The following is a 16,876-nucleotide window of genomic DNA, read 5'->3' on the forward strand; positions in this document are numbered from 1 at the left end:
CGTCACTGAGTAACCTGCACCAGAGTAATAGCTGTGTATAACACCTAATCCAGCCGTCTCTGCTACCGGTGTACATGTAATACAGACGCAGTGTCACTGAGTAACCTGCTCCAGAGTAATAGCTGTGTATAACACCTAATCCAGCCGTCTCTGCTACCGGTGTACATGTAATACAGATGCAGCGTCACTGAGTAACCTGCACCAGAGTAATAGCTGTGTATAACACCTAATTCAGCCGTCTCTGCTACCGGTGTACATGTAATACAGACGCAGCGTCACTGAGTAACCTGCACCAGAGTAATAGCTGTGTATAACACCTAATCCAGCCATCTCTGCTACCGGTGTACATGTAATACAGACGCAGCGTCACTGAGTAACCTGCACCAGAAAATAGCTGTGTATAATATCTAATCCAACCGTCTCTGCTACCGGTGTACATGTAATACAGACGCAGCATCACTGAGTAACCTGCACCAGAGTAATAGCTGTGTATAACACCTAATCCAGCCGTCTCTGCTACCGGTGTACATGCAATACAGACGCAGCGTCACTGAGTACCCTGCGCCAGAGTAATAGCTGTGTATAACACCTAATCCAGCCGTCTCTGCTACCGGTGTACATGTAATACAGACGCAGCGTCACTGAGTAACCTGCACCAGAATAATAGCTGTGTATAGCACCTAATCCAGCCGTCTCTGCTACCGGTGTGCATGTAATACAGACGCAGCATCACTGAGTAACCTGCACCAGAGTAATAGCTGTGTATAACACCTAATCCAGCCGTCTCTGCTACCGGTGTACATGTAATACAGACATAGCGCCACTGAGTAACCTGCACCAGAGTAATAGCTGTGTATAACACCTAATCCAGCCATCTCTGCTACCGGTGTACATGTAATACAGACATAGCGCCACTGAGTAACCTGCACCAGAGTAATAGCTGTGTATAACACCTAATCCAGCCGTCTCTGCTACCGGTGTACATGTAATACAGACGCAGCATCACTGAGTAACCTGCACCAGAGTAATAGCTGTGTATAACACCTAATCCAGCCGTCTCTGCTACCGGTGTACATGTAATACAGACATAGCGCCACTGAGTAACCTGCGCCAGAGTAATAGCTGTGTATAACACCTAATCCAGCCGTCTCTGCTACCGGTGTACATGTAATACAGATGCAGCATCACTGAGTAACCTGCACCAGAGTAATAGATGTGTATAACACCTAATCCAGCCGTCTCTGCTACCGGTGTACATGTAATACAGACGTAGCGTCACTGAGTAACCTGCACCAGAGTAATAGCTGTGTATAACACCTAATCCAGCCGTCTCTGCTACCGGTGTACATGTAATACAGACGTAGCGTCACTGAGTAACCTGCACCAGAGTAATAGCTGTGTATAACACCTAATCCAGCCGTCTCTGCTACCGGTGTACATGTAATACAGACGTAGCGTCACTGAGTAACCTGCACCAGAGTAATAGCTGTGTATAACACCTAATCCAGCCGTCTCTGCTACCGGTGTACATGTAATACAGACTTAGCGCCACTGAGTAACCTGCGCCAGAGTAATAGCTGTGTATAATATCTAATCCAGCAGTGTCTGCTACCGGTGTACATGTAATACAGACGCAGCGTCACTGAGTACCCTGCGCCAGAGTAATAGCTGAGTATAATACCTAATCCAGCCGTCTCTGCTACCGGTGTACATGTAATACAGACGTAGCATCACTGAGTTATCTGCACCAGAGTAATAGCTGTGTATAACAATACAGCCGTCTCTGCTACCGGTGTACATGTAATACAGATGCAGCATCACTGAGTAACCTGCAACAGAGTAATAGCTGTGTATAACACCTAATCCAGCCGTCTCTGCTACCGGTGTACATGTAATACAGATGCAGCATCACTGAGTAACCTGCAACAGAGTAATAGCTGTGTATAACACCTTATCCAGCCGTCTCTGCTACCGGTGTACATGTAATACAGACGCAGCATCACTGAGTAACCTGCACCAGAGTAATAGCTGTGTATAACACCTAATCCAGCCGTCTCTGCTACCGGTGTACATGTAATACAGACGCAGTGTCACTGAGTAACCTGCACCAGAGTAATAGCTGTGTATAACACCTAATCCATCCGTCTCTGCTACCGGTGTACATGTAATACAGACGCAGCATCACTGAGTAACCTGCACCAGAGTAATAGCTGTGTATAGCACCTAATACAGCCGTCTCTGCTACCGTTGTACATGTAATACAGACGCAGCGTCACTGAGTAACCTGCACCAGAGTAATAGCTGTGTATAACACCTAATCCATCCGTCTCTGCTACCGGTGTACATGTAATACAGACGCAGTGTCACTGAGTAACCTGCACCAGAGTAATAGCTGTGTATAACACCTAATCCAGCCGTCTCTGCTACCGGTGTACATGTAATACAGACGCAGCATCACTGAGTAACCTGCTCCAGAGTAATAGCTGTGTATAACACCTAATCCAGCCGCCTCTGCTACCGGTGTACATGTAATACAGACGCAGTGTCACTGAGTAACCTGCTCCAGAGTAATAGCTGTGTATAACACCTTATCCAGCCGTCTCTGCTACCGGTGTACATGTAATACAGACGCAGTGTCACTGAGTAACCAGCACCAGAGTAATAGCTGTGTATAACACCTAATCCAGCCGTCTCTGCTACCGGTGTACATGTAATACAGACTCAGCGTCACTGAGTAACCTGCACCAGAGTAATAGCTGTGTATAACACCTAATCCAGCTGTCTCTGCTACCGGTGTACATGTAATACAGACTCAGCATCACTGAGTAACCTGCACCAGAGTAATAGCTGTGTATAACACCTAATCCAGCCGCCTCTGCTACCGGCGTACATGTAATACAGACGCAGCGTCACTGAGTAACCTGCACCAGAGTAATAGCTGTGTATAACACCTTATCCAGCCGTCTCTGCTACCGGCGTACATGTAATACAGACGCAGCGTCACTGAGTAACCTGCACCAGAGTAATAGCTGTGTATAACACCTAATCCAGCCGTCTCTGTTACCGGTGTACATGTAATACAGACGCAGTGTCACTGAGTAACCTGCACCAGAGTAATAGCTGTGTATAACACCTAATCCAGCTGTCTCTGCTACCGGTGTACATGTAATACAGACGCAGCGTCACTGCGTAACCTGCACCAGAGTAATAGCTGTGTATAACACCTAATCCAGCCGTCTCTGCTACCGGTGTACATGTAATAGAGACGCAGCATCACTGAGTAACCTGCACCAGAGTAATAGCTGTGTATAACACCTAATCCAGCCGTCTCTGCTACCGGTGTACATGTAATACAGACGCAGCGTCACTGAGTAACCTGCACCAGAGTAATAGCTGTGTATAACACCTAATCCAGCTGTCTCTGCTACCGGTGTACATGTGATACAGACGCAGCGTCACTGAGTAACCTGTATCAGAGTAATAGCTGTGTATAACATCTAATCCAGCCGTCTCTGCTACCGGTGTACATGTAATACAGATGCAGCGTCACTGAGTAACCTGCACCAGAGTAATAGCTGTGTATAACACCTAATCCAGCCGTCTCTGCTACCGGTGTACATGTAATATAGACGCAGCATCACTGAGTAACCTGCACCAGAGTAATAGCTGTGTATAACACCTAATCCAGCCGTCTCTGCTACCGGTGTACATGTAATACAGACGCAGCATCACTGAGTAACCTGCTCCAGAGTAATAGCTGTGTATAATATCTAATGCAGCCGTCTCTGCTACCGGTGTACATGTAATACAGACACAGCGTCACTGATTAACCTACTCCAGAGTAATAGCTGTGTAAAACACCTAATCCAGCCGTCTCTGCTACCGGTGTACATGTAATACAGACGCAGCGTCACTGAGTAACCTGCACCAGAGTAATAGCTGTGTATAACACCTAATCCAGCCGTCTCTGTTACCGGTGTACATGTAATACAGACACAGCGTCACAGTGAGACTACCTGCACATTACATCAGAGGAGCAGTCACATGTTCTGTATGACAGCATCACGGCTGTCTCTCCATATGACCCTGCAGTGTAGGCACATCCTGTACCCCAGATGCTGTGATGTCATCCCGTTACATAAGAGCCCCCGATGTTATGTGTCTCCGATACCCTGTTACCTGCTGATAGCTGTGATCAGTCACTGAAGATCTGTTATTATAATGAATATGTAAAGCTGTTTCTTGTAATAAAATGATGGTAAAGGATCTGTGAGTGAGTGTATGTCATTGGTGCTCAGCCGTTATTGTGTGTATCTAGGGAAACACTGACCAAACTCACAGGCTATTACATATAGCCGCTAGTTTCATACCAAAGTGTCAATTTGAAGCTGTGACATATTTGTTGTTTTATATATCTTTGGAAGGTGTCATTATATCTTTCCCAAATGTAACAGAACGTCTCCATCATTTGCTCTGTAGGGAGGCTTCCAGCCAGCACATTTTAAAGATGCAAACCAATTTTTGAACACGACCAGGAGAGGAGGGTAGAGAGTACCCATTGCTGTATATATACATGCTATGGCTGGTAGAAGTAGGGATCTTTTTATGGTCTGGATCCTAGTGCCAGTAGGGGGAATGCCTAAGATTGCCAGCTCTGAGAAGGAGGGCGGATATTTGTAAGGTAAGAGGGGTCATATTGTTTGAGTTGAAACCAATATCTTTTAGGAGAACTTTAAATAGTATCAGTAAAACAAAACAGAGACCTTAAAATCCAAAATCACAATGTGACTCACTATATAATCTGTAGAGCAGCTGTGTGTAACATAGTATCTGAGGTTGAAAAAAGACAAACTGTCCATCGAGTTCAACCTGTTAGTGATCTCCTACACTGCACTATTTTTAAGACTAATTTTAACTATGGAGAATGTCTAGCCATTATGTCAAGTACTCCTTTTTTTCCCTTTTATTATATTTTATTTTATTTTATTATTGTAGTACATGATTTACCCACCATATCCCTGTATATCCGTATCCATTAGGAATGTACCTAGACCTTTCTTAAAAGTAATGACCGAATCAGCCATTACTACTCTTTCAGGCAGGGAAATCCAAATATGTATTGTCCTTTCTGTGAAGAAACCTTTCTGTCTCTGTGCAAAATCTCCACTAACCTAAGCGGGTGACCATGTGTCCTTTGTGATGATCTTACCAAAAACAAATTCCTCGCTAGCTCTGTGTATTGTCCCCTTATATATTTGTTAATTTTAATCATGTCCCCTCTTAATCTCCTTTTTTCAAGTGTAAACATGCCTAGCCTATCAAGCCTTTCCTCGTATTCTAGCACCTCCATCCCCTTAATCAATATGGTCACCCTTCTCTGAACCTTTTCTAGTTCCAGGATATCCTTTTTGTAGTAAGTTGACCATAGTTGTGTGCAATATTCGAGATGTGGCCTCACTTGTGATTTATATAATGGGAGTATAACACTCTTCCCTTGCATCAATTCCCTGCTTTATGCATGCTAATACCTTGTTTGCCTTTTTGCTGCATTCCTACTTTGGTACTACTGCTAAGTTTGTTATCTATGTGAACACCTAAATCTTTTTCCAGTACAGAATCCCCTAGTTTCTCCCCATTTAGTATGTAGGTCGCATTTTTGTTCTTGCTACCAAACTGCATTACCTTACATTTGTCTATATTGAACCGCGTTCTCCATTTTGCTGCCCATGATTCCAATTTAAATAAGTCATTCTGTAGAGACTTAGCATCCCCCTCTGAATTTATAACCTTACACAAATTTATATTGTCTGCAAAAATTGACACTGCACTCTCTAGACCTACTTCTAGATCATTTATGAAAATGTTAAACAATAGTGGTCCAAGTACAGACCCTTGTGGCACACCACTTAGTACTTCAAACCAATTCGAAAATGTTCCATTTACCACCACTCGCTGCTCCCTTTTCTGTATCAATATCTAACCAATGTCTTACACACCAATATTCTTTTATATTAAGTGTTATTGATTTGTGGGTTAATTAGGGTGAAGATTTGACTTCGATTAAAGTAGAAGATTTAGAGGGAGAAGAAGAGCTGTATGTGACTGATATGAAGGCAGAAGATATCGAGGGAGAAGAAGAGACGTATGTGACTGATATGAAGGTAGAAGATACAGAGGGAGAAGAAGAGATGTATGTGACTGATATGAAGGCAGAAGATATAGAGGGAGAAGAAGAGACGTATGTGACTGATATGAAGGCAGAAGATATAGAGTGAGAAGAAGAGACATATGTGACTGATATGAAGGTAGAAGATATAGAGGGAGAAGAAGAGATGTATGTGACTGATATGAAGGCAGAAGATACAGAGGAGGAGGAGAAGAAGACGTATGTGACTGATATGAAGGCGGATGATACAGATGGAGAAGAAAAGATGTATGTGACTGATATGAAGGTAGAAGATACAGATGGAGAAGAAGAGATGTATGTGACTGATATGAAGGCAGAAGATATAGAGGGAGAAGAGATGTATGTGACTGATATGAAGGCAGAAGATACAGAGGGAGAAGAAGAGACATATGTGACTGATATGAAGGCAGAAGATATAGAGTGAGAAGAAGAGACGTATGTGACTGATATGAAGGCAGAAGATACAGAGGAGGAGGAGAAGAAGACGTATGTGACTGATATGAAGGTGGATGATACAGATGGAGAAGTAAAGATGTATGTGACTGATATGAAGGTAGAAGAAACAGAGGAGAAGAGAGGTATGTGACTGATATGAAGGCAGAAGATATAGAGGGAGAAGAAGAGACGTATGTGACTGATATGAAGGCAGAAGATACAGAGGAGGAGAAGAAGAGACATATGTGACTGATATGAAGACAGAAGATACAGAGGGAGAAGAAGAGACATATGTGACTGATATGAAGGCAGAAGATATAGAGGGAGAAGAAGAGACATATGTGACTGATATGAAGGCAGAAGATATAGAGGGAGAAGAAGAGATGTATGTGACTGATATGAAGGTAGAAGATACAGAGGAGAAGAGAGGTATGTGACTGATATGAAGGTAGAAGATACAGAGGAGAAGAGACGTATGTGACTGATATGAAGGCAGAAGATACAGAGGGAGAAGAAGAGATGTATGTGACTGATATGAAGGCAGAAGATACAGGGGGAGAAGAAGAGATGTATGTGACTGATATGAAGGCAGAAGATATCGAGGAAGAAGAAGAGACGTATGTGACTGATATGAAGGCAGAAGATATAGAGGGAGAAGAAGAGATGTATGTGACTGATATGAAGGCAGAAGATATAGAGGGAGAAGAAGAGATGTATGTGACTGATATGAATGTAGAAAATACAGAGGGAGAAGAAACGTGAGAGACTGATAAAAACAAAGAAATCTAGAATTTGACTGCAGATAAGAACAACTTGGCCCATCTAGTTTGCCCCTTTTATACTATATTTTTACCTCAAACCTTATTTGATCTTTATTTCTTTGTAAGTATATCCTTCTGTCTATCCCATACATGTTTAAATTGCTCTACTGTCTTAGCCTCTACCAACTCTGATGGGAGGCTATTTCACTTGTCTACTACCCTTTCTGTGAAGTAATTTTTCCTCAAATTTCCCGAGCCTCCAGTGTCAGTGTATGTCCTCGTGTCCTATTACTTCTCTGCATTTGAAGAATGTTTCTCTCCTGGACTTTGTTACATACCCTTTGTTAAAACCCTTGATATATTCGAAAGTTTCTATCATGTCCCCCCTTTACCTTCTCTGCTCCAAACTATACATATTGAGATTTTTTAGTCTTTCTGGGTATGTTTTGTGATGTAGGCCATGCACCATTTTAGTTGCCCTTCTGTATGAAGGCAGGAGATACAGAGAGAGCTGTATAACTGATATAAAGGCAGAAGATACAGAGGGAGAAGAGACTTCTGTGACTGATATGAAGGCAGAAGATACAGAGGGAGAAGAGACTTCTGTGACTGATATGAAGGCAGAAGATACAGAGGGAGAAGAAGAGACGTATGTGACTGATATGAAGGCAGAAGATATAGAGGGAGAAGAAGAGACGTATGTGACTGATATGAAGGCAGAAGATATAGAGGGAGAAGAAGAGACGTATGTGACTGATATGAAGGAAGAAGATATAGAGGGAGCAGAAGAGATGTATGTGAAAAAGAGACGTATGTGACTGATATGAAGGCAGAAGATACAAAGGGAGAAGAAGAGACGTATGTGACTGATATGAAGGCAGAAGATATAGAGGGAGAAGAAGAGACGTATGTGACTGATATGAAGGCAGAAGTTATAGAGGGAGAAGAAGAGACGTATGTGACTGATTTGAAGGCAAAAGATATAGAGGGAGAAGAAGAGATGTATGTGACTGATATGAAGGCAGAAGAGACGTATGTGACTGATATGAAGGCAGAAGTTATAGAGGGAGAAGAAGAGACGTATGTGACTGATTTGAAGGCAAAAGATTTAGAGGGAGAAGAAGAGATGTATGTGACTGATATGAAGGCAGAAGAGACGTATGTGACTGATATGAAGGCAGAAGAGACGTATGTGACTGATATGAAGGCAGAAGAGACGTATGTGACTGATATGAAGGCAGAAGATACAGAGGGAGAAGAAGAGACGTATGTGACTGATAATAAGGCAGAAGATATAGAGGAAGAAGAGACGTATGTGACTGATATGAAGGCAGAAGATATAGAGGGAGAAGAAGAGACGTATGTGACTGATAATAAGGCAGAAGATAGTAAAAATGCTGGTGGTCGGGATCCAAGCGTTCACGAGACTGACCGCTGGCATACCGATAGCCGCCCACTCGGTTGGTGTGTCCACGGCATCAACTGAGTGTGAATAGAACCTGTGGTGTGGCAAGTTCAGTGAACCCACAAGGTGTTCCGGCAGACGGGATGCCATTGTCGGTATACTTACAGCAGGCATCCCTTCTGCCGGTATGTATCATAACGGACCTAAGTAAAACACACTTATTACAGAACAGTCACATACTCATTGTTCCAGGTGGTGGCTTCTCGTGAGCAGCCCTTGTTGGTACTTGAGATACCCGCACACTGTACATATTACCCATTACCAGTTACCTTGATATGATCTAGGGATAATTCTTGAATATTTTGGGGTGCAGGGCAGTAAAGACTGGATACGGAGCCTCATTTTGCCACACAGCGGGAGATGTCTGGCGGGAGTTATATAACAAGTCCGTTAGTGACAGGTGTCTTTTTCCCAAAAACTGCATCAAAGTCACAAAGCAATGTGACTAGGACGCACCAGGAGTCTGTACTGATTAATTTGATATGCTACACTTGTATATATGTGTGTGGCTGAGTCTGTATATGGAGCACAGCAGAACTCTGCATGGAAAAATGTCGCACACAGATGTACAAGTGTCGCATTGCTTCTAAGATGCATTTTGGCAAAAATAATGACCGATGCTAGTGGAGTCAAACAGGGGGCCTGGCGTGCCAAGAGTGGCTGTTTGGCACAACTGTAACAACGCTGTATGAGGACACATCTGTAATATGCTCAGAATGTCATGTCAGCTGAAAGTGCAGCCTGGAAACTAGAGCGCCAGAGGCTGTCTCCATTCTGATGTGGCTGCACACTGTGTACTCTGTAAGTTCATGTACTGAAATGAGGTATATAGAAAACTACTTGAAGTATATTGTTTAAATTGTCACTTTTCTTATGTGATGCACAAATCCCCCTATTACTGCCCCACGTTAGCCCACATCCCCTGCTGGCTGCTCTATCTACACACCAGGGAGACTGGATACAATGTACAGCTTTTAGGTGGAAGCTTTAAATGCCAGAAGTATATTTAATAGGCATGTAGCTGTGTGAAGATGCGGTCTGATCTAAAGAGCTAATGTACTTCAGAACCAGACTCTGGGGAGTATTTTACTAAAGTGCAGGTTTATAGAAGTGGAGATATTGCTGACATTCAAAATCCCTATGGATTTTGGTATTTTAACCCTAACCCACCGCTACCACTGCCCAACCCTAACTGTCCCCTCCTACATCCTAACCCTTACTCTTCCCCAGTGCCTAACATTATCCCTTCCACTAGTGCCCAACCCTTACCCTCCCCCTGGTGCCTAACACTATCCCTCCTCCTAGTGCCTAAACCTAACCATCCCCATAGTGCCTAAACCTAACCCTTCCATTAGTGCCTAAGCATCCCTCTAGTACCTAACCTGTACACCCCTAGTACCTTACCCTCCCCCAGTGCCTAACCTTTACCCTTCCCACAGCCTAACCCTAACTGTCCCCTCCTGCAGCCTAACCCTTACCCCTCCCCAGTGCCTAACATCCCTCCCCTTAATGCCTAACCCTTACCCTCCCCTCCAGTGCCTAAGCCTAACCCTCCCCCCAGTATCTAACCCTAGTGTCTAACCCTTACCCTCCCCCTGGTTCCTAACCCTCCCACAAGTGCCTAACCCTTACCCTCCCCCTGGTGTCTAACACTATCCCTCCCCCTAGTGCCTAACCCTTACCCTCCCCCTAGTGCCTAACCCTTACCCTCCTCCTAGTGCCTAAACCTAACCATCCCATTAGTGCCTAAACTTTACCCTCCCCATAGTGCCTAACCCTTACCCTCTCCCTAGTGCCTACACTTCCCCTAGTGCCTAACCCTCCCCCTAGTACCTAACCCTTACCCTCCCCCTAGTGCCTAACCTTTACCCCTCCCAGTCTAACCCTAACTGTCCCCTACTGCATCCTAACCTTTACCCCTCCCCAGTGCCTAACATTCCTCCCCCTAGTGCCTAGTCCTTACCCTCCCCCAGTACCTAACCCTAGTGCCTAACCCTTACCCTCCCCCTGGTGCCTAACACTATCCCTCCACCTAGTGCCTAACCCTTCCCCTGGTGCCTAAGCCTAACCCTCCCCCCAGTACCTAACCTTTTCCCTCCCCCTGGTGCCTAAGCCTAACCCTTCCCCCAGTACCTAACCCACCCACTAGTGCCTAACCCTTACGCTCCCCCTGGTGGCTAACACTATCCCTCCACCTAGTGCCTAACCCTTTTCTTCTCACTAGTGCCTAAACATAAACCTCCCCCCAGTACCCAACCCTTCTCCCTAGTGCCTAACCCAGAGGTTCCCAAATTGTGTGCCGTGGCTCCCTGGGTGCCTCGGGACACTTGCAGGGGTGCCCTGGGTTGGTGGTCCAGGACCAATTCAAATTATTCATGGTCAATATAATAGGCAAAACCAGTGCTGGTGGCTGCCAGTCATAAAATATGTGGCCAAACAGAAGCAAATCTTGTCCCTCACCACACAACTGACCCTAAGGATGACATATAAATGCAATCTACTTAATGTAATGTTTCTTTCTAAATTTCTCAATAAGAAAGTTTAGGCCTAAGGGTGCTGTGAAAATAAATAAGATTTTACTTACCGGTAAATCTATTTCTCGTAGTCCGTAGTGGATACTGGGGACTCCGTAAGGACCATGGGGAATAGACGGGCTCCGCAGGAGACATGGGCACTTTAAGAAAGAATTTGGATTCTGGTGTGCTCTGGCTCCTCCCTCTATGTCCCTCCTCCAGACCTCAGTTAAAGAAACTGTGCCCGGAAGAGCTGACAGTACAAGGAAAGGATTTTGGGAATCCAGGGTAAGACTCATACCAGCCACACCAATCACACCGTATAACTCGTGATAACTTTACCCAGTTAACAGTATGAACAATAACAGAGCATCAGATAAACCCTGATGCAACTATAACATAACCCTTATTTAAGCAATAACTATATACAAGCATTGCAGAAAAAGTCTGCACTTGGGACGGGCGCCCAGCATCCACTACGGACTACGAGAAATAGATTTACCGGTAAGTAAAATCTTATTTTCTCTAACGTCCTAGTGGATGCTGGGGACTCCGTAAGGACCATGGGGATTATACCAAAGCTCCCAAACAGGCGGGAGAGTGCGGATGACTCTGCAGCACCGATTGAGCAAACGATAGGTCCTCCTCAGCCAGGGTATCAAACTTATAGAACTTTGCAAACGTATTTGAACCTGACCAAGTAGCAGCTCGGCATAGCTGTAATGCCGAGACCCCTCGGGCAGCCGCCCAAGAAGAGCCCACCTTCCTAGTGGAATGGGCTTTCACTGATTTTGGCTGCGGCAATCCAGCCACAAAATGAGCCTGCTGAATCGTGTTACAGATCCAGCGAGCAATAGTTTGCTTTGAAGCAGGAGCACCAAGCTTGTTGGATGCATACAGGATAAACAGTGACTCCGTTTTCCTGACTCTAGCCGTTCTGGCTACATAAACTTTTAAAGCCCTGACTACATCAAGTAACTCGGAATCCTCCAAGTCACGAGTAGCCATAGGCACCACAATAGGTTGGTTCATATGAAAGGATGAGACCACTTTTGGCAGAAATTGTGGACATGTCCTCAATTCCGCTCTATCCATATGGAAAACCAGATATGGGCTTTTATGAGACAAAGCCGCTAATTCTGACACGCGCTTAGCCGAAGCCAAGGCTAATAGCATGACCACCTTCCACGTGAGATATTTCAACTCCACTGTTTTAAGTGGTTCAAACCAGTGTGATTTCAGGAAACTCAACACCACGTTAAGATCCCAAGGTGCCACTGGAGGCACAAAAGGAGGCTGAATATGCAGCAATCCTTTCACAAACGTCTGAACTTCTGGCAGAGAAGCCAACTCCTTTTGAAAGAAAATGGAAAGGGCCGAAATCTGGACCTTAATTGAGCCTAACTTCAGGCCCAAATCCACTCCTGACTGAAGGAAGTGAAGGAAACGGCCCAGCTGAAACTCCTCTGTAGGAGCATTGCTGGCCTCACACCAAGAAACATATTTTCGCCATATCCGGTGATAATGTTTAGCTGTTACGTCCTTCCTAGCCTTTATCAGCGTAGGAATTACCTCCTTCGGAATACCCTTTTACTGCTAGGATCCGGCGTTCAACCGCCATGCCGTCAAACGCAGCCGCGGTAAGTCTTGGAAGAGACAGGGTCCCTGTTGCAACAGGTCCTGTCTTAGAGGAAGAGGCCACGGATCCTCTGTGAGCAATTCTTGCAGATCTGGATACCAAGTCCTTCGTGGCCAATCTGGAACAATGAGAATTGTTCTTACTCCTCTTTTTCTTATTATCCTCAGTACCTTGGGTATGAGAGGAAGAGGAGGAAATACATAGACCGACTGGAACACCCACGGTGTCACCAGGGCATCTACAGCTACCGCCTGAGGGTCCCTATACCTGGCGCAATAGCTCTGTAGCTTCTTGTTGAGGCGTGACGCCATCATGTCTATCTGTGGTAGTTCCCACCGACTTGTAATCTGTGTGAAGACTTCTTGATGAAGTCCCCACTCTCCCGGGTGGAGGTCGTGCCTGCTGAGGAAGTCTGCTTCCCAGTTGTCCACTCCCGGGATGAACACTGCTGACAGTGCGCTTACGTGATTCTCCGCCCAGCGAAGAATCCTGGTGGCTTCCGCCATCGCCACTCTGCTCCTTGTGCCGCCTTGGCGGTTTACATGAGCCACTGCGGTTATGTTGTCTGACTGAATCAGAAACGGTTGGTCGCGAAGTAGGGACTCCGCTTGACGTAGGGCGTTGTATATGGCCCTTAGTTCCAGGATGTTGATGTGAAGGCAAGTCTCCTGACTTGACCACAGGCCTTGGAAATTTCTTCCCTGTGTGATTGCCCCCCACCCCCGGAGGCTTGCATCCGTGGTCACCAGGACCCAGTCCTGAATGCCGAATCTGCGGCCCTCCAGAAGGTGAGCACTCTGCAGCCACCACAGGAGAGACACCCTGGCCCTGGGGGATAGGGTGATTAACCGGTGCATCTGAAGATGTGATCCGGACCATTTGTCCAGGAGATCCCATTGAATGGTCCTCGCATGGAACCTGTCGAAGGGAATGGCCTCGTATGATGCCACCATCTTTCCCAGGACTCGTGTGCAGTGATGCACCGACACCTTTTTTTGTTTTAATAGGTCTCTGACCAGTGTCATGAGTTCCTGAGCATTCTCCATCGGGAGATAAACCCTCTTCTGGTCTGTGTCCAGAATCATGCCCAGGAAGGGCAGACGAGTCGTAGGAATCAAGTGCGACTTTGGAATATTCAGAATCCAGCCGTGCTGTCCTAACACTTCCAGAGAGCGTGCTACGCTGATTAGTAACTGCTCTCTTGACATCGCTTTTATGAGGAGATCGTCCAAGTATGGGATAATTGTGACCCCTTGCTTCCGCAGGAGTACCATCATTTCTGCCATCACCTTGGTAAATATTCTCGGTGCCGTGGAGAGACCAAACGGCAACGTCTGAAATTGGTAATGACAATCCTGTACCACAAATCTGAGGTACGCCTGATGAGGTGGATAAATGGGGACATGAAGGTACGCATCCTTTATGTCCAGAGACACCATAAAATCCCCCTCTTCCAGGCTTGCAATGACCGCTCTGAGCGATTCCATCTTGAACTTGAACCTTTTCAGGTATATGTTCAGAGATTTTAAATTCAATATGGGTCTGACCGAACCGTCCGGTTTCGGTACCACAAACATGGTCGAATAATAACCCTTCCCTTGTTGAAGGAGGGGAACATTGACCACCACCTGCTGAAGATACAATTTGTGAATTGCAGCTAACACTATTTTCCTCTCTAATGGGGAAGCTGGCAGGGCCGATTTGAGGTATCGGTGAGGGGGCATCGCTTCAAATTCCAGCTTGTATCCCTGAGACACAATCTCTATTGCCCAGGGATCCAACTGGGAGTGAACCCACTTGTGGCTGAAATTTCGGAGACGCGCCTCCACCGGGCCTAGCTCCGCACTGTGGAGCCCCAGCGTCATGCGGTGGATTTAGTGGAAGCCGGGGAGGACTTCTGTTCCTGGGAACTAGCTGTGTTGTGCAGCTTCCTTCCTCTGCCCCTGCCTCTGGCAAGAAAGGACGCACCTCGGACTTTCTTGCCTTTTTGTGATCGAAAGGACTGCATTTGGTAATATGGTGCTTTCTTAGCTTGTGAGGGAACATATGGCAAAAAATTTGACTTTACAGCAGTAGCTGTGGAGACCAGGTCCGAGAGACCCTCCCTAAACAATTCCTCACCCTTGTAAGGTAAAACCTCCATGTGCCTTTTTGAGTCGGCATCGCCTGTCCATTGCCGAGTCCACAGGACCCTTCTGGCAGAAATCGACATTGCATTTATTCTAGAGCCCAGTAGGCTAATGTCTCTTTGAGCATCTCTCATATATAGGACAGCATCTTTTATATGCCCCAGGGTCATTAATATAGTATCCTTGTCTAAGGTATCAAGTTCCTCAGATAAGGTATCCGTCCATGCTGCTACAGCACTACAGACCCAGGCCGACGCAATTGCCGGCCTTAGTAAGGTACCTGAATGTGTATAAATGGACTTCAGGGTACCCTCCTGCTTTCTATTCGCAGCATCTTTTAGGGTGGCCGTATCCTGTGACGGCAGGGCTACCCTCTTGGATAAGCGTATTAAAGCTTTGTCCACCCTAGGGGAGGATTCCCAGCGTAACCTGTCCGTCGGCAGGAAGGGATACGCCATAAGCATCCTCTTGGAAATCTGCAGTTTTTTATCTGGAGATTCCCAAGCCTTTTCACATAACTCATTTAACTCATGTGAAGGGGGAAAAGTCACCTCATGCCTTTTTTCCCCATACATATGAACCCTCTTGTCAGGGACTGGGGTTTCCTCTGTGATGTGCAACACATCCTTCATTGCTATAATCATATAACGGATGGCTTTAGCCAATTTAGGCTGTAACTTTGCATCATCGCCATCGACACTGGAGTCAGAATCCATGTCGGTATCTGTGTCAACAATTTGGGATAGTGGGTGCTTCTGAGACCCTGACGGCCTCTGCGACATAGGATCAGGCATGGGCTGAGACCCTGACTGTCCCAAGGCTTCAGCTTTATCCAACCTTTTATGCAAGGAATTAACCTTATCATTTAAAACCTTCCACATATCCATCCAATCAGGTGTTGGCGCCGTCGGCGGAGACACCACATTCATTTGTTCCCGCTCTGCTTCCACATAGCCTTCCTCATCAAACATGTCGACACAAGCGTACCGACACACCACACACACAGGGGATGCTCTATTTGAAGACAGTTCCCCCACAAGGCCCTTTGGAGAGACAGAGAGAGAGTATGCCAGCACACACCCCAGCGCTATATGTCCCAGGAATCACACAGTAACTTAGTGTTAACCCAGTAGCTGCTGTATATTATGTTTTTGCTCCTAATTTATGTGCCCCCCCCTCTCTTTTTACCCTCTTCTACCGTGAATCTGCAGGGGAGAGCCTGGGGAGCTTCCTCTCAGCATAGCTGTGCAGAGAAAATGGCGGTGGTGAGTGCTGAGGAAGAAGCCCCGCTTCCCTCAGCAGCGGGCTTCTGTCCCGCGTTTCTGTACAAAATTATGGCGGGGGCTCATACATATATACAGTGCCCAACTGTATATATGTCTGACTTTTGCCAAGAAGTCCTAATTGCTGCCCAGGGCGCCCCCCCCTGCGCCCTGCACCCTACAGTGACCGGAGTATGTGGGTTTAATGTGGGAGCAATGGCGCACAGCTGCAGTGCTGTGCGCTACCTCAGTGAAGACTGGAGTCTTCTGCCGCCGATTTCGAAGTCTTCTTGCTTCTTCCCGGCTTCTGTCTTCCGGCTCTGCGAGGGGGGCGGCGGCGCGGCTCCGGGATCGGACGACAAAGGGTGAGATCCTGTGTACGATCCCTCTGGAGCTAATGGTGTCCAGTAGCCTAAGAAGCAGGACCTATCTGCAGAGAGTAGGGCTGCTTCTCTCCCCTCTGTCCCACGATGCAGAGAGCCTGT

At 46.2% G+C, this 16,876-nt stretch overlaps 1 protein-coding gene across 1 annotated transcript in view; it reads left to right on the forward strand.

Moving 5' to 3' along the window:
* LOC135057105 (uncharacterized) overlaps window positions 1–16,876 on the forward strand; it is a 195,607-nt gene that overhangs the window by 82,619 nt on the left and 96,112 nt on the right. Inside the window, exons 9-14 of the mRNA XM_063963006.1 lie at window positions 5,393–5,460; window positions 6,042–6,146; window positions 6,354–6,500; window positions 6,642–6,765; window positions 7,858–7,958; window positions 8,405–8,541. Of these exons, the coding sequence (XP_063819076.1) occupies window positions 5,393–5,460; window positions 6,042–6,146; window positions 6,354–6,500; window positions 6,642–6,765; window positions 7,858–7,958; window positions 8,405–8,541 (682 nt within the window). The remainder of the gene's footprint in view (window positions 1–5,392; window positions 5,461–6,041; window positions 6,147–6,353; window positions 6,501–6,641; window positions 6,766–7,857; window positions 7,959–8,404; window positions 8,542–16,876) is intronic.

The sequence above is a fragment of the Pseudophryne corroboree genome, chromosome 3, assembly GCF_028390025.1.
Source record: "Pseudophryne corroboree isolate aPseCor3 chromosome 3, aPseCor3.hap2, whole genome shotgun sequence".
NCBI classification, from domain to species: Eukaryota; Metazoa; Chordata; class Amphibia; order Anura; family Myobatrachidae; genus Pseudophryne; species Pseudophryne corroboree.